The 26,434-nt window shown below is 42.9% G+C and overlaps 1 protein-coding gene across 6 annotated transcripts in view; it reads left to right on the top strand.

Annotated features, from left to right (window-relative positions):
* Nucleotides 1–26,111, top strand: part of TTC33 (tetratricopeptide repeat domain 33) — a 65,597-nt gene extending 39,486 nt beyond the window's left edge. For 3 of the 6 annotated variants that reach the window (XM_084833134.1, XM_084833135.1, XM_084833133.1), the window contains 2 exons: nt 2,229–2,360; nt 18,218–21,452. In XM_084833134.1, coding sequence (XP_084689260.1) covers nt 2,229–2,360; nt 18,218–18,571 — 486 coding nt within the window. In that variant the 3' untranslated portion in view covers nt 18,572–21,452. Of the gene's footprint in view, nt 1–2,228; nt 2,361–18,217 lie in introns of all 6 variants that reach the window. The other 3 variants (XM_084833138.1, XM_084833136.1, XM_084833137.1) reach the window with 2 other exon arrangements.
* Nucleotides 26,112–26,434: the final 323 nt, after the last annotated feature.

Genomic DNA, 26,434 nt, shown 5'->3' with positions numbered 1-26,434 from the left:
ATTGTTCTGATCTAGGTGATGTACAAACAAGACCTGGAAAGATCTTCCCGCATTGCTTCTTTACAACCAGCAGTATCCTGTAATTGTTCCCATTTGTTCCCGTTTCTCAGTGTCACATGGGAAGAATTAATACTCATTAGTGGCTCAGAGAGAGATTGGATTTGCCAAGCCGCTATCGCATCCTCTGCAAAATTCAGCTTTTTCTGAGGTAGAAGCCTAGGTTAAGTCTTTGCCACTCAATAGCTTGTGTAGCTTTCCTATGCAAGTCCCCTTTAAATGAGATCAACAGTGAAGATGAGCCTGGTGTGAAAGTGACTATGCATCTTGATTGGATGCTCTTGTCTTGTCATCACGGAAGCTACTCTTAAGAGACCACAACATTCCAGAAGCAAGGTCTGGTAGTTACTGGGTAGATCATTGTTTTTGCATAAGATGGAAACTTTAGGACTACCCAGGTCCTAAATATTCATAATTAGAAAACTGAGCACATTGTAGTACTCAAGTACTTAACAAGTAATTAACAAGTAATTAGTATATATAAAATTGGGAGTATGAAGTTGCTCATTTAGGCTGCTCAGTTGGGCTTGGTGGACAGTCCTGATGAGATAAAGGATGGTGCCTTGTATAGTTTCAAAGTTTGATCCTCATTCCTCAGTGAGCTGGTACTCCTTGAAACACAGGATCATCTATAATAATAAATAGTATACATGACCACTTGTACTATACTGATGTTTGACCTCAAAATACAGATGTCTTCATCCAGAATTCATTGTTTACATGGAAAAGAAGCTTTAAACTCAGAGAGTCTAATAGAACATCACAAATTCAATTTTGTGTGAGAAAATGTAAACTAGGGATAAGCAACCAGAGTTCCCAGGGTCAAATCTGGCCCTTGGAGGAGCATCAGTTGGCCCCTCAGTTGCTGAGCCAGAGGCAAGAGATGTGTGTGGAAGGAGTTGTGATTGTGGCATGATTTGTTGTAAATTCTAGGAGCTGGGACTCGGGTGGTGGTGGTGATGATCCTCCATCTCCTTAGGTGTTACTGAGTGGTATGTGAGCTTTATCATGGCTGCTTGTCTTACATTCAAATTTCATTTTAATTGAGCTTATTTTTAAGACATGAAGTGTAATTTATTTCAAAATCTGATTTAAATCAGTATCCATTTTTCTGCTTAAACAAAGAAACATTTTTATAAACTCTAGGATGCGCTCAAGACATCCTATATTCCACTTCTGTCTCCATTAGTCATCTCATCTGAGTGCTGTCAGACATGTCTGCAGTGCTGCAAGGGAAGCAAGGAACTATTATTTTCCAATATGGTGATGATTTCCTTCAAACATCTTCCTCTTCTCTCTAGGTAGGCACTTCTCTCTAATAAACCCTGGTGCAGGCCAAATACAGAAATGTCTATGAGTGGTAGTCATTGGGCTCTCAACTGATATTAATATGAGAAGGAATTTGAACTCATGTAGCTTACAGACCTGGCCAGAATAAAACAGATCTTCAAAGTGGTTACCAGGTTGCTCTTTTAGATAAGTATGACAATCTCTGTTTCTGCACACAAGTGTTTTTAAAATTAATGCAATTATGAGTTCTTTTGGAAGTCACTATCTAACTCATAACTTACCACAGAAATTATCTTCATTGCAAGGTCTCTCCTCTTTTTCTTCTTCTTCTTCTTCTTCTTCTTCTTCTTCTTCTTCTTCTTCCTCCTCCTCCTCCTCCTCCTCCTCCTCCTCCTCCTCCTCCTCGCCTTTGAGCTCTTTGAGATTTTGCAATATTAAAATTCGTCCTCCTTGCCAGAAAAAAACATTTGGCTCCAACTGATAATTGCCATGGGACTACAGAAGGAAGGGGAAAGAACACTTAAGCCCCATCCATTGCCCTAAAGAACACAACTTTCATTCCAGCAAGAACACCAGCAAGGGAAGATCAGCCTGGTCCAAAATGCATTTAAATGTCCCCTTATAGCTCACCACCTTGTTCTGGCCTTGAAAAACTGATCTCTCTCCTTTTCCCTTTACTCCCCTTCCCTTGTGTGGCTTGTCATTTTAGTTGTCAGCCTGATGGCAGGGCATCTCTCTCTCTTTCTCTTTCTCTTTCTTGATGTCAGCCACTTTGGAACACAAGAATTGTCTGAAAAGTGGGATAAAAATGCTGTCAGTAAATAAATTATATGGTTGGTTGGTTGAAGACTTACTCTTTATTTTTCCCTTCTCCTAATTAGGTCCTGATGTCTCTTCATGAAATGTTCCCTGCAGTGCATGCAGCAGAAATGGCTGTCCAGAGAGATAACCATTCTTGGGAGGCATGGCAGACATTGGGACGTGCCCAGCTTGGATTAGGAGAAATTGCACTTGTAAGTGTAAAGAAGTGAAATGCTAATCTCCCATTTGAAATTTCTTACAGCCAACACAGCTCTATGTCGAAAGCATTTTCTAAGCAATTCAGTTTTCTTTAAAGAAGCCTAATACAGACAAAGGTAAAGATTCTGCTCCGGATACCTTCTCTGTGAATTATTTCTTTCACGTATTGATCAACTAACTGTTAAGATGGAGATCACCCTGAGTAATTTGTCTACTATCCAGTTAGTGTCTCCAATGCATATCTCCTGCTGTGTGGTCTTCACAATGCATGCAATTCTCTTAAACTTCCTTTGATCAATATATCAGACATCCACATGCATGTTTGCGCTCCCAAGAAAGACATCTAGTTTAAAACAAGCAGGATTCAAACGCACAGCCTTGAGCATTATAGTTGGATGGTTCCACTAATCAGGTGACAATGGAGAGGATGTGTGTTGTTTTCTATGAAACACAGTAATTTTCCCCCCTTTGTTTTTTTTTAAACAGCCAGAAGCTTTTGAAGTCATGTCTGGCTTATGTGAGAGCTACAAAACAGGGGCATGTTCCAGGGTGTATTGCTGATTATTTATCTGTGTGTTGTTGTTTTTTTAAGCATCAGAAAAGAGCCAGTCTGTTTCAAGGAAGCACTTTCCTTTAGGGTACCTTTTATACTACTGGAAGAAATGAATTCTTTTTGTTCTGTCTTATATCTGCTTTGGATAGCAAGTGGGCAGAACAATGAAAATGTCATTGCTTTCAACAGCATGGAAATTATCTGCAATCAAAGTGTTTGCTTAAAATACGTCAATTCTTTTCTTTCTCTTCTTGGAATAGATAAAGATCAGCTACAGCACCTTGAGATGTTCTTGTCATTTTCCCCAACATCATTGGTTAATCGTTCGGGATGTTTTTTGTTTGTGGGAAAGCTACCCAAGACAGAAAGAAACAAGATGTCGAGTTGACATCTTGTTTCTTTTGTTTGCATTGACTCACCTTGTTTCTTTTATTTGCATTGACTCTGCTGTAAAGAGCTGAAGGAATTGGTGAGGATATGCAGGCCAGAACAGGAAGTGATCATAAAGCAGGACATGGAATGCCATCTGTAAGCCCATTACAAGTGCAGTTCCCTGACAGCTAAGTCGATGCGAAGTTTAGTCATGTTATGTTTTGCAGGTCTTCTATTTTCCATACTGTCCAACATCTCACAGATGAGAACAGGCACAGGCATACAACACTCCCGATTCTTATATCATGTATGAGATTCTCAAGCCCCCCCCATCACATGTTGTAAAGATACACTAGAACAGCCTTCGCCAACCTGGTGCCTTCCAGATGTTTTGGACTACAACGCCCAGGACTCCTGACCATTGGCCATGCCAGCTGCCTGGGATTGATGGGAATGGGACTTCAAAACATCTGGAGGGCTCCAGGTTGGCTAGGGCTGAACTAGAAAAATAACATGATCCCAAAGTTCAAAATAAGCCTCCTCTATGTGTGAAATAGGCTGTGTGCTACCTGGCAGCTTAATGTCCATTGCCTGCATGTTCATAGAACCTTCAAATTCAGAAGTGGTCTGTCACTGGATGCCAGTTGCTGGGAAGCAACAGTGGGAGAAAGCTGTTGCCTGCTGGCCTTGCTTGTGGGCCTCCTAGAGGCATCTGGCTGGCTACTGTGAAAACGAGGATGCTGGCTTAGATTGAGCAGGGTCCTCATAATGTTTGTGCATGCATTGGTTGTGTGCCTTTTAGGAACGTTTTTATAAAGCAACCTATCACAACCTTCATCAACTCAGCACCCTCCAGATGTGCTGGACTGCAACTCCCATACCCCCCAAGACAGCATGCTTTTAGGGGATTATGGGAGTTGTAGTCCAACACATCTGGAGGGTGTCAGGTTGGGTGAGGCTGTCCCATTGCAATAGAAGAGTGTTTTAATAGATAAAAATGTGCATTAAAAGGAAAACGGATCCCACTCATTCTCTCATTTAACTGCTATAGCTGAACTCTGAAGAATGACTACTAGCAATTCACACTTAACAACATTTTAACAAGATTACCAAAAGGCAAAAGTAGGTGCTGTGACATACCAGGAATAGGATCCAGAAAATCAGGACTTTTAGAGAGGTGCCCTTGGAGCATATGCTTTCTTTGTGTGGCGGAAAAGGCTCTGCAGTTGTCTTTTGGGCCAGCAGTACTGAATAGGAATGGAAAGATCCAGAATTTCTCAAGAGCTGACGTACAAGCACCCACCTCTGGGTGTGCCCGTCAGTTAAATGTAAACCAAAACCCTCAGCTCTTTAGCTTCGCGGTGACAAATGCTTGCAAACCAGAGATTTATTCCCATCCTTTTATATTGCCACACTGTGCTTCTCTTGGCAGCATGATAAAACCAACTGGATTGATTTGGGCTGGTGTGCGTATGTGTGCGCGCGTGTGCGTGCAATGGAGGGAAACTACTTCAGCAAGGCAGTACAAACAATCAGAAACATTATTTGGAATGGACTTGGTCATGTTACCTTTCGTACTGCAAAAGGCCTTTCTTCTGTGTCAGGGGTGGGGAACTTTCAGCCCACAGACCAGATCCAGCCTGTGGGGATTCCCCATCTGGTCTGTGAGCTTCTTCTGTAGCCCTTCCCTTCTCCTTCCACCCTTGTGCAGGAACACCCTGCTGTTATCTCGAGTCACTGATTGGAGATAAGAGCTGTGATTTTCCTACTGAGCACTAAAGAAAGACAGCCTTTCTTTAGCACAGTGCTGGGGACTCCCGATAAGAATGCATTTAAAGGCTTTTAAACTTAAAATACCGTGCTCTTTAGGGGTATTTAAAGAGCAAGGTATTTAAACCAGGCCTGTAAGGAGAAAGCAGGGAAACTGAAGGTCTGTGTTTTAAAAGTCTGTTTCTGTAGCTTGCTTATGTGCTCTATTTTTGTGGGTTACTTCTGAGTTGATATGTGTAGAATTGAGCTATGCTTTGTACGCTTGGTGGGAAAATGTCCAAATCAGTACAAATTACATCTGGCCCCAGCCACTTTGCTTTGGCCCAACCTAATCTGTCCTCAGACCTGTGCCCTTAGCTCTGCCCACTGCTGAAATGCTGCCCCTGAGATGCTTCTCAAATTAGAATTTGGCCCATGGGCTGAAAAGTATTTCTCTGATCTATGTTATAACTATAGCATATATATGTGTATTCCTGTGGAAATAATAGTTGTCCCTCGACACATATACACACAGTTTGGTCTGCCTTACAGCTTTAGTGTAAGAATCACTGAGATCATGTATCTATAATGCTTTGAACTAGCCTTCCCCAACCAGGTGCCTTCCAGATGTGTTGGTGGCTGGGAATGATGGGAGTTGTGGTCCAGCACATCTGGAGGGCACCCAGTTGAGGAAAGCTGCTTTAAACGTTCAAGAAAATTGCTGTATAAATTCATCTGGTGGTGAAAAAGTATGTCATTCTGAGGCTGCTCAGTTCACTTTTGATTATTTGTAAGATTCCCCACAACTCTTTTGCCTAGGTCAGTTGTGAAAGAGTGTATGTTGGATGAATGCTTATGGTTTAGAATCTGCATTTCGGGACTGCTCCAAATTGCTGCTGGATTGTGGTCCAATTGTATTAGGAAGCCTGGGGTTGTCCCTTTTTTTTCTGAAATTGGTGGCAATCCAAGCATTTATTTACCCTCCACCACCCCCAAATGTTTGCTTATTTACTGTTAATTTAACACTATGCTTTCAAATGTTCTGCCTCCAGGGAAAGATTCCTGCATCATTTTATTTTCCAGGGAGCCCTTGAGAATCTGCTCTAGGATTCCTGAGCATTGCAGAGGATTCTGAAGGATATTTTAGGATATGCACGAGAATACACAATTCATGATTTTTCCTTCACAGCACAGGCACAGCGACCCAGCTCGCACGTAATGGTGGCAGATTGTGGGTTAAAAACCCACGATTTGCTCCAGGGGGCATGCCACCACCATTTTGAATATGCAGCTTCCAGTTGGCCCAATCAGAGATTAATCTATGATTAATTTATGATTTGCAAACCCAGACACTGTGAGATAACCCACAGGTAATCCACGATTTGTCATCGTTATGTGCAAACAGGGCGATTCTCCTACATGCTACTTGTACAAATGCAAAAGCCCAAATTTCCCATTTCTCAGCAGCCATTTCTGAGAGAAAGAAGTGCAAAGCCAAATTTTCCAAGCATGTTCGCTTTCATCTCTCTGCACTTTTTTTCCCCCTCTCTGATAGCTTATCTGTTTGACTGACACATTCCATGGAGAAGTGATCAGTTCCTCCAAAGATAAATCAGCAAATATCAGTGCTCTGTGCTCTGTGTAAGTTGCACATTCTTAAATGATGTTGTTTATTCGTTCACTCGCTTCCGACTCTTTGTGACTTCATGGACCAGCCCACTTCAGAGCTTCCTGTCGGCCGTTGCCACCCCCAGCTCCCCCAAGGTCGAGTCCGTCACCTCCAGAATATCATCCATCCATCTTGCCCTTGGTCGGCTCCTCTTCCTTTTGCCTTCCACTTTCCCTAGCATCAGCATCTTCTCCAGGGTATCCTGTCTTCTCATGATGTGGCCAAAGTACTTCAGTTTTGCCTTTAATATCATTCCTTCAAGTGAGCAATCTGGCTTTATTTCCTGGAGGATGGACTGGTTTGATCTTCTTGCAGTCCAAGGCACTCTCAGAATTTTCCTCCAGCACCACAGTTCAAAAGCATCTTCTTCCTTTGTTCAGCCTTCCTTATGGTCCAGCTCTCGCAGCCATAGGTTACTACGGGGAATATCATTGCTTGAACTATGCGGACCTTTGTTGTCAGTATGATGTCTCTGCTCTTCACTATTTTATCAAGATTTGTCATTGCTGTCCTCCCAAGAAGTAAACATCTTCTGATTTCCTGGCTGCAGTCAGCATCTGCAGTAATCTTTGCACCTAGAAAGACAAAGTCCGTCACTGCCTCCACATTTTCTCCCTCTATTTGCCAGTTATCAATCAAGCTGATTGCCATAATCTCGGTTTTTTTGAGGTTTAACTGCAACCCAGCTTTTGCACTTTCTTCTTTCACCTTCATCATAAGGTTCCTCAGCTCCTCCTCGCTTTCAGCCATCAGAGTGGTATCATCTGCATATCTGAGATTGTTAATGTTTCTTCCAGCAATTTTAACTCCAGCCTTGGCTTCATCAAGCCCAGCACGTCGCATGATGTGTTCTGTATACAGGTTGAATAGGTAGGGTGAGAGTATACAACCCTGCTGTACTCCTTTCCCAATCTTAAACCAGTCCGTTGTTCCATAGTCTGTTCTTACCATTGCTAGTTGGTTGTTATATAGATTCCTCAGGAGGCAGACAAGATGACTTGGTATCCCCATACCACCAAGAACTTGCCACAATTTGTTATGACCCACACAGTCAAAGGCTTTAGAGTAGTCAATAAAACAGAAATAGATGTTTTTCTGAAACTCCCTGGCTTTTTCCATTATCCACCGGATATTGGCAATTTGGTCTCTAGTTCCTCTGCCTTTTCTAAACCCAGCTTGTACATCTGGCAATTCTCGGTCCATGAATTGCTGGAGTCTACCTTGCAAGATCTTGAGCATGACCTTACTGGCATGTGAAATAAGTGCCACTGTTCGATAGTTTGAACATTCTTTAGTGTTTCCCTTTTTTGGTATGGGGATATAAATTGATTCTTTCCAACCTGGTGGCCATTCTTGTGTTTTCCAAATTTGCTGGCATATGGCATGCATCACCTTGACAGCATCATCTTGCAAGATTTTAAACAGTTCAGCTGGGATACCGTTGTCTCCTGCTGCCTTGTTATTAGCAATGCTTCTTAAGACCCGTTCAACCTCACTCTTCAGGATGTCTGGCTCTAACTCACTGACCACACTGTCAAATCTATCCCCAATATTATTATCCTTCCTGTACAGATGTTCCGTATATTCTTGCCACTTTTTCTTGCTCTCTTCTGCTTCTGTTAGGTCCTTGCCATCTTTGTTTTTGATCATACCCATTTTTGCATGGAAATTACCTCCGATGTTTCTAATTTTCTGGAAGAGGTCTCTTGTCCTTCCTATTCTATTATCTTCTTCCACTTCTGCGTGTTGCTTGTTTAAAAATAATTCCTTATCTCTTCTGGCTAACCTCTGGAATGTTGCATTTAATTGGGCATATCTCCCCCTATCACTGTTGCCTTTGGCTTTCCTTCTTTCTTGGGCTACTTCCAGTGTCTCAGCAGACAGCCATCTTGCCTTCTTAGTTTTCTTTTTCTTTGGGACGTTTTTTGTTGCCGCCTCTGGAACAATGTTGCAAACTTCTGTCCATAGTTCTTCCAGGACCCTATCTACTAAATCTAGTCCCTTAAATCCATTCTTCACCTCCACTGCATATTCATGAGGAATATTAGTGAGCTCATATCTAACTGATCTGTGGGTCTTCCCTATTCTCTTTAGTCTGATTCTAAATTGTGCAATAAGAAGTTCGTGATCTGAACTACAGTCTCCAGGTCTTGCTTTTACCGACTGTATAGATGTCCGCCACCTTTGGCTACAAAGGATGTAGTCAATCTGATTTCGGTGTCGACCATATGGTGAAGTCCATGTATAAAGTTGTCTTTAGGTTGTTGGAAGAGAGTGTTTGTTATGCCCAGTGAGTTGTCTTGGCAAAATTCTATCAGCCTATGTCCCGCTACATTTTGTTCTCCCAGACCATGCTTGCCTGTAATTCCAGGTGTTGTTTGACTACCCACCTTAGCATTCCAGTCTCCTGTAATGAAAATAACATCTCTTTTTGGCGTACTATCCAGTAGGTGCTGCAGATCCTCACAGAACTGATCTACTTCTGCTTCTTCAGCATCTGTGGTTGGGGCGTATATTTGGATCACTGTGATGTTAAATGGCTTACTCTGAATTCGAATTAAGATCATTCTGTCATTTTTTGGATTGTATCCAAGCACTGCTTTAGCCACTTTATTATTAATTATGAAGGCTACTCCATTTCTTCTGTGGTCCTCTTGTCCACAGTAGTAGATCTAGTGGTCATCTGATGTGAAGTGGCCCATTCCAGTCCATTTCAGTTCACTGACACCCAGAATGTCTATATTTAATCTTGTTACCCCCCAGTAACCACATCCAATTTGCCCTGGCTCATAGATCTTACATTCCAGGTTCCTATGGTGTGTTGATCTTTAGAACATTGGATTCGTCATTCACCACCAGCACCGTTGGCTGCTAGCTGCATCGGGGCTAGTTGAACTTATCCTCTGTTCCTCCCCAATAGCATTTTGACCATCTTAAATGATAACTCTGTCCAAAACAGGGGAGGAGGCCCATCTTCCTGAGAATATTCTTTCCTAAGAAACACAGAAGTAAACTGAGAAAAATCTCCATTCCAGTAAACTTCATTCTGCTCTGTCCATCTGATCTACTTATGACCAAAGATACTCAGTTCCTGCTTTGATTGTTTAACTGTCCTTCATCCCACGTACAGCTAGATCACAGTGAGTTTCCACTGGATATCACGTCATTCTAATCTGGACAGTGGGTCTGGAATGATGGAAGCGGCAGTCCCTCCTGGAGTCAGTTGACTGACGAAACCTTCTTTCAAAGCCTAGAAATCCCTTTGTCTTAAATCAACACAGCCTAATTGTGTTAGATAGTTCTTGTTTATAAATGTCCGTCTGCTAGCTATTCCTTTTATACAATTTTGAGCAAAGACAGTGCACAGAGTTGCAGGCCACTCCCTGTGCAATAATTGAGGTCATCCAAACAATGTAGTAATTTCAGCAAACTAATGCGGTGGTGGTAGCAAACCTATATAGGAAGTTCAGCAGAACAGTGCATGAACCCTAATCAGAGTTCACAAATGTTCAGCAACAGGTCCTGTGACTACAGTTATATTTAGATCTTAAGCCACTTCAAGTCCCACTTCCTCATGGACTGTGTTTTTTAGGTCCTTTTGTCATGTCCATGTCCTCTTGCTAACATGATCAGCAGTTAAGAACATAAGAAGAGCCATGCAGAATAAGACCAAGGTCCATTTAATACAGTGTTTTGTTCACACAATGATCAACCAGCTGCCCATGGGAAACCTCCAAGTAGGACATGAGTGCAAGAGCATCTAGCGTACATCGGCATACTGCTTCTGATACTGGAGGTAGCATATAGCCATCAAAGCTACTAGCCATTCATAGCCTTTTCTTCCATGAATTTGTCTAATCCCGTTTTAGAGCCATCCAAATTGGTGGCCATCACTACATGTTGTGTTAGTAAATTCCATCATTTAACTATGTGCTTGGTAAAGAAATTCTTCCTTTTATCTCTCCTGAATCTCCTCCCATTCAGCTTCATGGGATGACCCCAGGTTCTAGTATGATGAGAGAAGGAGAAAAATGCCTCTTTTCTAAGCTAAGCAATCCCAACTGTTATAACCTTCCCTCATAGGGGAGTTGCTCCAGGCCCTTGATAGTTTTAGTTGCCCTTTTCTGCACTTTTTCCAGCTCTACAATATCTTTTTTTAGGTGTGGTGACCAGAACTGTACATAGTATTCCAAGTGTGGTCGCACCATAGATTTGTATAAGGGCAGTATGATACTGGCAGTTTGATTTTCGATTCCTTTCTTAATTCCATGGAATTTGCCTTTTTTCACAGCTGCTGCACACTGGGCTGACATTGTCATTGAGCTGTCTACCACAACCCCAAGATCACTTTCTTGGTCAGTCATTACCAGCTCAGATCCCAGTTGTTATGTATATTTGTCTCATCACATTAGCAGATGTTCATTTCCATGCTAGTTGTGACCTGCTGATGAAAGGGGTTTTTTTGCCACGCTTTGCCCACAAAAGGTGTTTGCTAGGCCTTGCAGCCCAAACCCCATCTTATGTGGAGGCCTAGGCCTTCATATACCAGGTGTCTTTTCAAGGAAGCATGGCAGCTATTATGGATCTTTTCATAAAGGAACCTCTGAAATGCTTCAAATGAACCCCAGATTTTCAGGGATCACAGTTCGAAAATCACTGGGTAAATACAATGGCACCAGTTATGAAGCTGACTCTTGCAGGGATGCGTTTTGTGCCTTATGTGACCCTCTTGTATATAGTGTAGAAGTTAAAGCTACTCTGCTGGGATACATTTTCTAAACCAAAGGTCGTTTTGTTAACAGAAATGACTTTTTTTCTGTTGAGCCATTCGTTCTTTTACAGGCTACTAAACAATACATTTCAATAATTGAAAGTCAAAGGGCTCCGAGAACACCAGTAGCTAAGAACTGTGATCAGATTGACCTGTGATTTTGGAAAGCTACGCCCTAGCTTACAGCAATAACCACAAAAGCAGGGAAATGTACGTATCTGTGGATGATGGCAATTGTCGAATTAACCAGAAAAGAAATCAATAAAACATAATGATGAAACAATAGTCTGGCAGGAACAGAGGAAATATGACTAGATCTCCAAATGGATAGGATGAGCAATCCCTTCATCACTGGTCCATTGTTGAACCTATTTGTTGAAGAAGCTCTGCTTTAATAATTTTCAGTCACTACTGTGCCCAAAAAGAACATTCTATAATTTCGTGTTTCCTTTTTTCTATGATAGTACATAAGAGACTATTGCTAGGGCTCACGTAGATATGCTGTCTGATTGGACTGTGTTCCCCTTTTCCATTATGATGGTTTTGGCTTGTGCTGAAAGTCTTCTGGATTTCTCAAACTTTTCACTGAATAAAATGAAGTAAAACATACTTGAAATTCCAAAGTTGAATAATAGGCAAGATTAAGATAAGCATAACTACAGAAAGTTGTTTGTTTGTTTTTTAAGTTTCAGCAAACAAATGAGGGGCTATTCTTGGTAGCTGGCCAGATGGCAAAAGGGACAGAATGTTACACAGCTGAAAATGATGTTTTCATATTCCTGCAGGAAGGAATAAGTTGTATGCTCGCTCTTTCTCTCTCTCTCTCTCTCTCTCTCCACTAAGTAGTTACACTAGAAATAATAAATAATAATTGTAGTCACATAGGCAAGAATGTACTTTATATGTCATATATATTGATACACACGGATCGTTACCTTGGTCTCCCCAAAGCCTGGGAGGCAAGCCCCTCTTCCTGCCTACCAGGCGTCACTAAGGGAAGCGCTTCCCAAAAGTGTGCGCCCAGGCAGAGAGGCACCAAGGGACAGGGCAGTGTACCCTAGCCCTTCTCTTGCACATGGCAGCTGAAGTGATGGCAGTAGCAAAGCCGATGTAGGGATTGGGCCCAGCACCTTAGAGGCACCCCAACAGACATGGGTGATTTGGAGTCAGAGGGGGAGGAGGCAGAGGGGTTTTCTGAGGCATCAAGGTTGCAGGAGACTGGCAGTCCCAGAGTGGAGGCTGTCCAGGTGCAAGCTAATCAGTTGGGAATTACCCATCCAGGGCCCTCTTCACCCATGGGAGTGCCAGAGCAGAATGAGGAGGAGTTAGAAATACACGATCCCAGGGAGAGACATCAGGCTAGGCAAGAGGAGCAACGTCAACTCATGATGCTGGCTGTGCAGGGGAGGTCCCTCTGGGAAGACCTGCCCTACAGGAGGGGCTTAAACCAGCCACTCAGGTTGTTGAAGAGATGGGTGGCACCAGTTTTTGTTGCACTTATTCTAACATAGTGCATTAACCAAAGATAGTTGCTTGTAGCCTAAGCGGTCCTGTATTATGCAAAGGTGTCTTCTCTGCTGTTCGGGGATTCTGATTGTAACCTGAGGCACTGCTGATCCAACTGTAGTTTGCATAATAAAAGCAGTTGTTTTGCACTTCGATCACAAAAGAGACCCGAGGCTGGGCACTTGACAGCCGTCCCCTTGGTGCACAGCCAGGTATTGCTGAAAACGTGGGGAAGCGAAAACCCAGCTTTGCCTTCCTGTTCATTTATACTTTAGGGAAGTGGAGCATCTCATTCATGCAGCTAGAGTATAATAATAATAGTAATAGTAGCAGTAGCAGCAGCAGTAGTAGTGATGGTAGTATACACAACAATTCATTAATAAAATTCCTAACTCTGTTTACAGTATGTGAAACACTGCCGCCCTGATCTAGCTATGGGGCATCCTCACACAGCAGGGGGCGGGGTTCCCTCCCCTGATCCAGCTGCTGGAGTGGTACATGTGTAGCCCTATTTAAAAAAATGGTGATAGAGTTGATAGCAGTTTGGGCAGAAATTTAGGGGCAGAGTGGTATATTTAGCTTCTCATTCTCCTCTCTCTGCTGCCAAGCTGATGGTTGCTGATTTGTTGACAGAACTGCATGCAGTTCTGGCTCCTGCACCCACATACAGGTGCATGACTATATTTCAGTCTATCCTTTCCTATTATTATTCCTGGAATGGAGAAAAATTCAGGCAATTATTTTTAAAGAGCCTTAAGTTCCATTAAATTATTTCCAGATAGATTCTAGAATAGGTGATAGCATCTTTTCCATTTCTGCAACTGACCATCCTTTGTCTAGCCATCCTTTATAGGTTAACACCTCTCTCCATTTCCAATATTTGGCAAAGTTTACATTTTTCCCCTGCTGATAAATCATAACAGTAGCATCCAGCTCTTCTTGTAACCCCAACTCTTTTTGATACCCTCGCAAAGTAAGTTCAGGACCTCTCCCTGAATTATATACTTGTACTTATATAGTATAGTATTATATAGAAGTACTAGTTCCACTCTACTCAGCACTAGTTAGGCCTCATCTAGAGTACTGTGTCCAGTTCTGGGAACCACACTTTAAGAAGGGTGCAGACAAACTGGAGAGGGTTCAGAGGAGGGCAACAAAGATGATCAGGGGACTGGAAACAAAGCCTTATGAAGAGAGACTGAAAGAACTGGGAATGTTTAGCCTTGAGAAGAGAAGACTGAGGGGAGATATGATAGCACTCTTCAAGTACTTGAAAGGTTGTCCCAGAGAGGAAGGCCAGGATCTCTTCTTGATCATCCAGAGTGCAGGACATGGAATCATGGGCTCAAGTTACAGGAAGCCAGATTCCGGCTGAACATCAGGAAAAACTTGCTGACTGTTAGAGCAATACGACAATGGAACCAATTACCTAGGGAGGTGGTGGGCTCTCCCACACGAGGTGTTCAAGACGAGGCTGGACAGCCATCTGTCGGGGATGCTCTGACTTGGATCCTGCATTGAGCAGGGGGTTGGACTTGATGGCCTTGTAGGCTCCTTCCAACCCTACTATTCTATGATTCTATACCCTGTTCTGATGCTGCATTATAACCAGCACTTCTCTCCGATACATCTTAACGTTCAAACATAGCCCCCAAAACATGAGACAAGCCAGATTCTTCATTCTGAAAATGGGGGGTTTCGAGGATGTCTTGTCTTTGATAGTGGTTAAAATTAACAGGGCTTCCGGGACTTACAGTTGTTTCATTTTATGCTAATTCTGTTACATTTCAGTATCCCTGAAAGACTTAGTCTGAAAATGGAATTCTCTTTTTATCCAACAGCAAACATTCATCTAGAGATACTGTTAGAACAAAGGTGCTTAGTAATACAGTTTTACAGCCTCATAAAAGCAAATGGTATTTTACTGACGAAGTTGTATAGTGACAAATATATGCCTGGAGGAACTCCTTCAAAAAGAAAAGAAATCAAAGTGATCTTGTGTGTTGTTTTGCAATACTTTGGATGTTGTCATGTTTACTTAGTCTAAACAGCCTCTTGATGCTAACAGCTGTTGTGGGATCTGTGCTTGAAGAACCAAGCTGTGCTGCTTCAAGTGGCTCCTGCGTCCGGCTCGTTCAGAAACGTAAGCCCTTGGGAGTAGGCCTTAAAACAACATTTCTTGCCACCCACGCACCCAGTTCACCCTTGGAAACCAGTGGCAGTTGATCAAGACCAAAAAGCAAACAAACAGATCATAACTATAATCTGCGATTCAGCATTTCTTCTCAGAAATGACAAAGCTCATAACTCTTTTCTGCTGGGACCAATACATTTCCATATGGAATGCATATTTTGCAGTGACAACAGGGGTAGGAATATGTCAGCTCTTTTTTTCTGTCTCCAGAATAGCAAGAAGAGAACTTTGCTATAGGTAGTTCTAATATTTTCACAGGAGCATACAAAATGAAATGATCTCTTTTTAGATTTTTGTCGGTGTCAATATATGAAAGCTTTTGAGTCACACAGAACTCTTATGTATTATTTTATTTCTTTATTTACAACATCTATATACTGCTCGACATCTAAACAGATTTAGGAGTGGTGAACAATAAGAGATAAAATAATAAAAATATTAAAACTCTGAAACACCGTATTAAAATTATTCTTTTAAAAAACTGAGTGCCAGTAAAAACCGTGGCTGGTCAGTCAGGGAAGGTTTCCTGGAATAGAGCTGTTTTCAGGAGGCGCTGGAAACAACACAGTTTTGGCTCCTGCCTGACCTCCAGAGGCAGGGAGTTCCATAGAAAGGGGGCCACGACATTGAAGGCTCTTGTCCAGGTGGACTCCAGTCGGGCCATAAGTCCATGTAGAACCACCAGGAACATGCCCTCTGATGACCTCAGTGACTGGGCAGGCTGGTAAAGAAGAAGGTGCTCTCTCAGGTATCCTGGTCCCACGTTGTTTTGGGGTTTGTAAAACAGTACCAAACCTTAAACCTGGCCTGGTAACGAATAGGCAGCCAGTGCAGTTCCCCCAGCAAAGGAGTTGCATGCTGAAAAGGGGCAGCTCCTGACAACAGCAAAGCTGATGCATTCTGCACTAACTCCAGCTTCTGGAGCAGCCACATAGAGCACACTGCAGTAATCCTGTGTTGAGGTTACTAGTGCCTGTACCACTGTGGCCAAGCTATCCTTGTCCAGGAGGGGCCATAGCTGGCGAACCAGCCGAAGCTGGTAAAAGGCACTCCAAGCCACCATGGCTTCTTGAGCCTCCAGCAACTGTGATGGATCTAGGAGTATCCCCAAACTACGAACCTGATATTTCAGAGGGAGTACAACCCCATCCAGAACAGGCAATGAACCTATCTCCTGGACTTGGGAACCACTTACCCACAGGGCTTGTGTCTTGCCAGGATTCAATTTCAGTTTATTGGCCCTCATCCAGCCCATTACTGAGTTTAGGCACTAATCCAGACTCACCTGATTCACATGTCACAGGGAGACAGAGCTGTGTGTCATCAACGTACTTATGGCACTTGGCGTCAAATCCCCTAATGACCACTCCCAGCAGCTTCATATGGATGTTAAACAACATTGGGGACAAGATGGTGCCCAGCAGAACTGCATAGCTCAATTGCCAAGGGCCCGAGGAATGGTCACCCAATGTTACTCTCAAATTGGCCCTAAGGGTAGGACTGGAACCACTGTAATACAGTGCCTCCAATGCCCATCCCACAGAGTCAATCCAGGAGGATACAATGGTCGATGGTGTCAAAAGATGATGAGATATTGAGCAGAATTAACAGGGTTTTACTCCCTCTCTCAATAAATGTAATCCGTCAGGACAACCAAGGCTGATTCAGTCCTGTAACCAGGTCGAAACCCAGACTGGAATGGGTCTAGATAATCAGTATCCTCTAAGAGTGCCTGCAGTTGTTCTGCCACGATCCTCTCCAGTACCTTCCCCAAGAAAGGGGTATTTGCAGTTGTTGTCTAATACCATTGGGTCCATAGTGGGCGTCTTCAGGAGTAGTCTTACTACTGCCTCCTTAAGAACAGCAGGAACCACGCCTTCCTGTAGAGAAGTATTCATCACACCCTGGACCCACCCAGTCGTACCCCCTCAGCTGGCTATTATTAGCCAGGAGGGGCAAGGATCAAGAGGGCATGCAGTTGGTCGCATTTCTGCAAGTACCTTGTCCACGTCATCAGGCTGCAGCAACTGAAACTGATCCCACAAAATCAGACAGATGGTGGCATCAGCCACCTCAACAGGAACAACAGCATCACGTTTGCTGCAGAGACAAGCACTTTTATCCTCCAAGTGCGATACAAAAGGATCACAGCGGGTCCTTGAGGGGACCAGGGCCCCATTCGCTGGGGAGAGTGTTAACAGCCCCCAGACCACCCAAAAGAGCTCCGCTGGATGGCCACTTGAGGATTCAATGGAGCCAGCAAAATAAACTTTCTTTGCTGCCTGCACCACCACTCAGTAGGCACAATTATGTCCTCTAGAGTGTGCTCAGTCATCTTCACTTAGATTCTTGTGCCAAAAGTCAAAGTTCAATGTGAATCCAAAGCCTGAATTATACACTAGCACATACACAAGTAAATGAGAGAGAGCGAGAGAGCAATGTGATTAGTTTTGTAATAAAGTTACCGTCTTGATTCTTCAGCTTTTACAGATGACAAAATGCAGCCAAGAGTTGGTCTGACAATTCAGTCTTAGGCAGATAATTGCTCATGTAGGCAGAGTGACATTAGAGCTGCAAATTCATGCAAGATCGCTACGTCTCTTCTGTGATTTGGGACAGTAGTAAATACCAGAATTATCAATCCCATTGTGGGCATCAACTCTAAGTCATAATTATTTATTTGTGAAGCACTTTGAACATGTTGAATGCACATTATAAGTGCAAAGCAGTATTATTACACTTGTCTAAAGCCACCAGTGAGTATGTAACAGGAATTTGAACCCAGATCTGCTAGGTTTAAGTTCAACACTCAATTGTCCGGGCTTCATTGTTTGAAAAAGCTTAGATTCTGTATTAGTATTGATGTAACTACAGCAGTGCTTTACATGGTAGCACTGTTACGCAAGCCCCTTCGCCACAACAAGGCAGTGATCCATGAAGGGGACATGGTAGCATATTGTCCTTTATTTTCTGAACACAAAGTATATGTTGTGTTGACAAATTGTAACTGTGTTGTTTCCACACCTGTCCATATAGGCAATCCGAAGTTTCCAGATCGCCTTGCATATCTGCCCACTAAACCATGAACTATGGAATGAAGATCTCTCTTGGGCAAGGAAGTTACAGCAGGAGAAGAAAGCAACCAAAACGGAGACAGGCACACAAAGAACGGCTACTCAGGGAGAGACTTCGGATGAACCAATCCCAGATTATGATTTTGAAAGTGATGAGATTTTGGCTGTATGTGCAGCCATTGCTGAGAAGGAGAAAACCACATTGTCCTCTAAAACTGTAGTGATTGTGTCTGCTTCAGGGGCAGTTGAGACTGTAACAGAAAAGAAGGAACGTGCAACGACACCTGATGGTACTGTTTTCATCAAAGCACGATAAACAGCATCAACTCTTCTGGTAACAGCCATGTCTTTGAGGGCCTCTTTTCTCACCTTCTCTTCTGCTTCAGCCTTGTCTTGGATTGTTGGAGCATTCGAGTTCCCTTGCCGTTCCAACTGGGTTAAGCCTCAGTGTGTATGGTTGCATCACTTCATTTCCTGAACTGCTCGCTTCTAAAATGGGACAAACCTTCTAGGGGGCCCACACATCACCTAGGCTCCAGCACTTTTGGCTGATCATAAATTGAATGCCAGTGTACGTGAGATGTTCAATAACAGGGGAATGGGGCAGAGCACCATGTAGATAGGAGCGTAGAGCCACTTGCCTTGGCCATATTGTGTTCCTAGTCTGGAAATGGTGGCTTTCCATTGGGACTGGAAGCTTAGGGGCTGTCTGCATTCATAAACCCCTAAACAATCCCTCATTATGTGTTCCTAGTCTGCCTTACTACGTTCATAGCCCTGCTCTTTATATGCACTACGCACAAGCCTGGGTTGCTTTGTCAGCTTGCAGTCCATGCCCACGCCTTCCTATGGCTGCTCATGGCTATGAGCAGGGAGGAAAAAGGGTAGTACCAAAGGGACAAAAAATAGAGAAAGAGGGAGGCAAACCTCAAAATGATGCTCAGAAGTAGAAAGTTTATTGTGGTAGGCCAAACATATTTCAGTTTATAGTCTTCGGGGACAAGAAGATCTCAACACAATGGTCTGGTTTGCATGACAGAATAGCCCACTGTGGGTTAATTTACCCACAGGGGCTGTCACGTTGTGCTGGACGCTCATGGGTGCCATATTTGCATGGTGTCCATAGGTGCCCAGCTTGCTGTGGGTTGTCATGTCATGTGAACATGAGGGGTTGTATGAGGGTTAGTCAGCCCTCAAATAACCCTAAAACAAGCCATGGGATATTGGAGGGTTGTCTAACCCTCAAACAACCCATCGCCTGGGTTTGCACAACACGACAACCCATAGCAAGCAGGACACTCATGGGTTCCTGGCATGTACAACCCTGCAGGTAAATTAACCCATGGTGAGCTGTAGTGCTGTGTGAGCCAGGTCAATCTGATTCCACTGTCATTGCAGCAGTTTATGGTATCAAATTTTGTTATTGATACACTACTCTGAGATTTTTTGAAATCCAGTTATAAACAGATACCTTTTTTCCACTTGAATAGGATGCTCATGAGAAGTGCAGAGTGTAAATTGCCCTCTTCTCTTATCCCCACCCATTCCCAGAACTTTTCAAAGAAATAAAATGTTACCATACATATTTGTCATTGGAAAAAGCCATGTGCACCCAAGAGTTCCTAGAACATAAAACCAAAGAACCTGACCTTGTTTCATCACAAAAATTAATTGTTAGCAGTGATTTGGGGCACAGATAGTATTCAAATTATATGTGCTCAAATATTTACATAAACTGTGATCTTCCAGCTCATTATCTGTTTCCAGTATAATCACTAATGTGGAACAAGCCACTGTTGCTATCAGGGTTTGGAAACCATTGCTTTTAAAAATCGTTGCAATTTTAAAACAAAATGCCAAGTGGAAGCTGTGAAGAAACAAGATAGAATGCAGCGCTCTCAGTAGTATTTGCTCTTAATGCTAATGCTACATGTCCAGGTCATCATTCAGATTTGATGAAATTTGAGTTTATTCAATATACACAAAAGATGTGTGTATAATTTGTGCTCTTTTGTGATAATCCTCTGGTAGTCCTAATCTATTTGCTTTGTAAATAAATCTGCCCTACAAGTACTGTTTTCCAAGTCAAGCTTTAATTAAAATGAAATTTAGCCACACTGGATTCTTTAAAACAGAGGCATTATTAAACAGTTACTCCTCCAGCAGGCAAATTTGGGATAAACTGTCCGTTACACAAAGCTAGATAGAATCCTTTGAATTGGTTAAACAAAAACTTAGGTGAGCGTTCCTATTGGCAAAACATAGCTTACCCAAGGCAATCTGTTTTTGTAACAATAAAACTTTATCTGAATGTTTTTCCATCAAATTCCCCAGATATCAAGGATTAAATCCAATGTCACGAAAGTGGACTTCCCCTTGCTCTCCTCCCTCCTGCACCTCCCAGATCTTCTCTGGAGGGTACCTCAACCCTCTGGAACAGATTTGAGGGTGCACAGAGGGCTGCAGCAGGGAACAGAAAACTGTTCTGCTTGTGTTTTCTGTTCTGCTGGCGGATGACCAGTGTTGGATCCAGCCCCAAGTCTTTAACTCAGCTCATTAAGCCTTTGTCCCAGAAGAGTAACAAATGTATAGCTTATCTAGCCAAGACTCTTATCCATCTAATCCTGTCCATGTTCCCTCAAAAGTCCTACTTACGTTAAAGGGACTTACTCCCAAGTAAATGTGTATAGGATTGCAGCCTATGAGAACCATTGGGAAACTGGGAACTACAGACCCATTTTTCTGAGCATCCTTAAATGCTTGTGAGTTCATAAGGACATCCTAGCATATCAGAACTTTCTTATTTCAGTCTCCGTCTTTTTGGGGTGCTCCGTTGGGGGACAATGCAAATTATTCAACAAGACGAAAGCCCCTGTCAGCGCTTCCCTCCCCAATATGTAACTTCATTGGATAGTCTCATAAGAAGTAGCACCCAGTCAGTAATCTTTGATAACGGATATTCCACTTAAATAACTAGTTTTATTTAATCTAATTTTCTATGATGGTTTATGTTTAGCCTAGGTTATGCCTAGGTTGTCACTGAATATACCCAAGTTGTAATTAAAGTTTGCTTCCTTTGAGAACAAAATCTTTGTTTAAAATGTATGAGGTCTAAAAATACAGAGCGGTGGTACTCAGATCAGTTTGTGGGCTGGGACCCATGGCTGTGCATACTTCATGCTAAATAAATAACTAAATTCTGCATCCAGGCACTCCAAATTCTGCACCAAGGGAAGCTGAATTCTGCAGTGGGGTTTAAATTATGCACATTTGCATCATTTCTCTTCTTTTGCTATGCTTGGTTCAGCCGTGTTTATTATTTTGTATAACTACTTCTGGGTGGTTTTTTTAAATATGTGTGGGGGAGTGGGGCAGTGAGTGATGTAGGGCACTGAGGTTTTTGACCACTGATCATTTGACTCAGCCACCACTCTGCCTTCTGAGATTTCAGCCCGTGCAATTTCATGCATCTGTTTGTGGCGAAAAAGGCTAGTACCTTGCTGTTTTAAAAAGAGAAAAGTATCAGGAAACTGAATTCTGTGCCCAGTCCACTTACTGCACTTTTACTGCAAACCCACACAATGCAACGTACACTCTTGGTTGGCATCTAGTTATCTGGAGGGCCACTTGGTAATAGTCAGGTGGAAATCCTAGGCTTCAGTACTGCCTCCCAGAGAAGCCTGCACAGATGCCATTCACTCAACATCCCTCTTTTGCCTCTTGGTTGGCAACTGAAGGATCAGGTGGTACCTCCCTTGGAGCCAGATTTGGCTCGGAGACTTCCAGTGGCTGATCTATATGATGTTCAGTCGTTAAGTCGTGTCCGACTCTTCGTGACCCCATGGACCATAGCACGCCAGGCCTTCCTGTCCTCCACTCTCTCCCGGAGTGTGCTTAAGTTCATATTAATTGCATCGGTGATGCTATCTAGCCATCTCATCCTCTGCCGTCCCCTTCTCCTTTTGCCTTCAGTCTTTCCCAGCATCAGGGTCTTTTCCAGAGAGTTTTCTCTTCGCATTAGGTGGCCAAAATATTTCAGCTTCAGCTTCAGTATCTGTCCTTCCAATGAGCACTCAGGGTTGATTTCCTTTAGGATTGACTGATTTGACCTCCTTGCAGTCCAGGGGACTCGTAAGAGTCTTCTCCAGCACCACAGTTCGAAAGCATCAATTCTTCAGCGCTCAGCCTTCCTTATAGTCCAGCTCTCACAGCCATACATTATTACTGGGAAAACCGTAGCTTTGATTATACGAACCTTTGTTGGCAAGGTGATGTCTCTGCTTCTTACTATGCTGTCTAGGTGTGCCATAGCTTTCCTCCCAAGGAGCAAGCGTCTTTTAATTTCATGGCTATAGTCACCATCTGCGGTGATCTTGGAGCCCAAGAAAGTAAAATCTGTCACTGCTTCCATTTCTTCCCCTTCTATATGCCAGGAAGTGATGGGGCCAGATGCCATGATCTTAGTTGTTTTAATGTTGAGTTTCAAACCAGCTTTTGCACTCTCCTCTTTCACCCTCAACAAGAGGCTCTTGAGATCCTCTTTGCTTTCTGCCATTAGGGTGGTATCGTCTGCGTATCTGAGGTTGTTGATAATTCTCCCAGCAATCTTAATTCTGACCTGTGATTCATCCAACCCGGCGTTTCTCATGATGTACTCTGAATATAAGTGAAATAAGCAGGGCGACAATATAACAGCCTTGTTGTACTCCTTTCCCAATTTTGAACCAATTGGTTGTTCCATATCCGGTTCTTACTGTTGCTTCTTGACCCTCGTACAGGTTTCTCAGGAGACAGGTAAGGTGGTGTGGTACTCCCATCTCTTTAAGAATTTGCCACAGTTTGTTGTGATCCACACAATCAAAGGTTTTAGTGTAGTCAATGAAGCAGAAATAGACTTTTTCTGGAATTCTCTTGCTTTCTCCATGATCCAGCGAATGTTGGCAATTTGATCACTAGTTCCTCTGTCTCTTCGAAACCCCGCTTGTAGTTCTGGTAGTTCTTGGTTCACATGCTGCTGAAGCCTAGCTTGTAGGATTTTGAGCATCACCTTGCTGGCATGTGAAATGAGCGCAACTGTATGGTAGTCTGAACAATCTTTGGCATTGCCCTTCTTTGGAATTGGAATGTAAACTGACCTTTTCCAGTCTTGTGGCCACTGTTGAGTGTTCCAAATTTGTTGGCATATTGAATGCAGCACTTTAACAGCAACAACTTTTAGGATTTTAAATATCTCAGCTGGAAGACTGTAATCTCCACTAGCTTTGTTGTTACTAAGACTGATCTATATAATACGCTATTTATATACCAAAACATAAATAAAACATGAAGGAATGCAATACAAACACTGTTATATAGGAATAGCCCAGATTTATTTGAATCTAGCTAACTTGGGAAAAAAAGCTGTTCCTTATTATTTATATTGCGCCATCCATGTGCACGCCACTTTACAGAGCAATAACAAGACGGCAGGTCCCTGCCCAGAGGAGCTTACACAGTTGCTTTTCTTTCCATATGAGCAGTGCAGAGTTGAAACTGTTTCAAACTACCCGAGGGCCTGCATTACGTGGGGAAACATTCGGGTGGCCTGAGCTGAAACCTGGATTCATCTGACATCAATTTCTCCAGTCGCAGGAACACTTTTTCCCCACATCCTGTAATTGCTGGAATTGTGATGCCGCCTGTGGCACACTCCCATTTCTCTCTGTGCACACTTAATCACGGCTTAGGACTGCTTATGTGGAGGGGAAAGTATCTGTATGAACTGGCCATTTAACCTTACAATATTAGGTTTTAAGTATGGCATATAAACAAATTGTATAAAGATATGTACACACTAGGAAATACAGCTTGCATTCTGCAAGCACAGATGCACATTCCTGGCTGCCACTTGGAAATCTTCCCAAGGCTGGCTCGAGCTAATGAACAGACACCAGAAGTCCAACGGCCCAGTAATCCATCCTGTGCATGGCTTTGCTCAGTCTGTGCTTGAGCATTGTCCTGTGTTATGAGGCAAATGTCATTTCCTTAGCTTTGACCTGTTAGAACACTAAAATACCCCCTTTCCAGGCTTTTCTAGTAATTGCGTGGGCTGTGTGTGTATCAAATTTCAGCTAGCTACTGTGAGGCTATCCTATTTCGTGGCGCACATCACATCCTTCATTTTGAGGGATTGATACATAAGCATCCTACTTTTCAGACTTCTGTAGTAATCAGGCTGTGTGATTACTCCATGTACGCTAAATTTCTAACTATCTCAATAAGTACCCTAACAGTGTTGATGGTTTCCAGAGGGGCAGACATGTCTCTGTTGCAGCGAAACCAGCAAAGAGACCTGTGGCACCTTAAAAGACTAACATATCTATTATGGTGTAAGCTTTCATCAGGTGCAGGGAATGTTATCCTAAGTTGGCAGGTATATTTACACGGGGAGAGAGAGAGAAATGTGATCTCATTACTAACATTTTTCTCTCTACTCACCCTTGTGTATATAACCTGCCAACTCAAGATAACATTCTGTGCTCTATTTTTAAATGTTTTCTTCTCTCTTGCTTTTAGTACATTATTTATGATACAAGTTTATATGTTTTAATTCGTATATCACCTTAGGAGTCTTTGTGCCAAAAGGTGGCTAATAATTAATTTAATAAAAAAGTAAGTATTCCATGCATCTGATGAAGTCTGTACTCATATACCACTATAACAGGTACATTTTAACATCTTCTGAATTATTCTCATGCTGACCCTAGAGAATATTTTTTTGTCTTTCAGTACGGCACTGCACTGGATGTAAAGTGTACACAGATACATTTTTAGCCCTGAGGAAATTGCACTGCATGGACAGCCATGTAGATTGCAAAGCTTATCCCAGTAAGTCACGTGCTGTGCATACTGGTGAGGGACATAGGTTAGCTGAAGCATTTTGTGCGTATGATCTTCTAGCATGAAATGTGCAATTCCACCTTCTCCCGTATAAGCCTGCCCTGGTTTCAAGGTCTTTGGAAGAGGCCTGTCTTCTGGTACTGGTGCCTTCAGAAGTGCACTTGGTGGCAAGAGAGGGCCTTCTTGGTGGCTGCTGCTAGGCTGCGGAACTCCCTGCCGAGGAAGGCTAGCTTGGCTCCCTCTCTGCTGTCCTTCCACCTGCAGGCAAATGTTTTTATTCAAGCAGCCCTTTGGCATGTACAGTGGGTCTGTTGGATTGGGTCTGTTGTGTTTTTCATTGTGCATTTAATGTGTTTGTTTTACTGTTTTAATCAAATTTTAATTTATGATTGTAAGTCGCCTTGAGTACCATTGTCTTGGTAGAAAGGCAGGACACAAATAAAATCAATCAATCAATCAATCAATCAATTCCCCTAAGTGAGAACTGCACGGCTGTTCCCTTGCCCTGCTGATTGGGCAGGGCAATTCACGTGTTGATGTGAGGCAAACAGGTCTGAGAATGAGTAGACAAACATGAATTCACATTGACTTCTGTATTCCAGTGGCATGTTTAATTGTGATTTCCGCCACTACAAAAGTTTTGCAAAATGTATCACTGACATTCAGGCTCAGAATTCTAATTCCAGCAGAAAGCGATTCACATGAAAACCACGTTAAGCAGTGTCACATGCTTGATATTTTCTTTGCAGAAACCAGGCCTCCAACTATCTGTACAGGATACAACAACACCAGAACACAAAGACCTAACCCGTTGAACACGGCACACAAACACAGAATTCCCTCTGGCCTTTAGTGGCTACCTGTTTTTGATGAGGTGAAATCTTAAGCCTAATCAGTCATTGCTTGTAATAAATATACCTCTGTTATTTGCTTTTTGTTCAATGTATTAATTTTTAAGTACAGTGCACTGCTATCCCAAAAGCATTAGTGCAGACTCATTGTATCTTGTATAACAAGTGGACAGCATAAGACCAAACCGGGGAATCACATTTCAGGAGGGCTGAAACACAGCAGCAACAGTGGTGGTAGTTTGGAACATATCCAAAGAAAATACGTCACAAGTGCAAATAGACAAGATCACATCTGCATCCAGAAACACAAATACCATCCATCTCTAGGGATGTACGAAAGTCACTTACCTTTTCGAAGGGTGACATTCGCGATGGGGAGAAGGCGCTCCGTCCCTCCCCCCGAAATTCTCTCCGGCTGGCTCCGCTCCACGGACATTCCGCGGAGGCGC

Source organism: Heloderma suspectum, chromosome 2 (genome assembly GCF_057233095.1).
Source record: "Heloderma suspectum isolate Gila_16-S chromosome 2, 16-S_ref, whole genome shotgun sequence".
Lineage (NCBI taxonomy): Eukaryota > Metazoa > Chordata > Lepidosauria > Squamata > Helodermatidae > Heloderma > Heloderma suspectum.
Note: the sequence above shows the minus strand (reverse complement) of the source record. Positions and strands in the feature narration are given on the sequence as shown.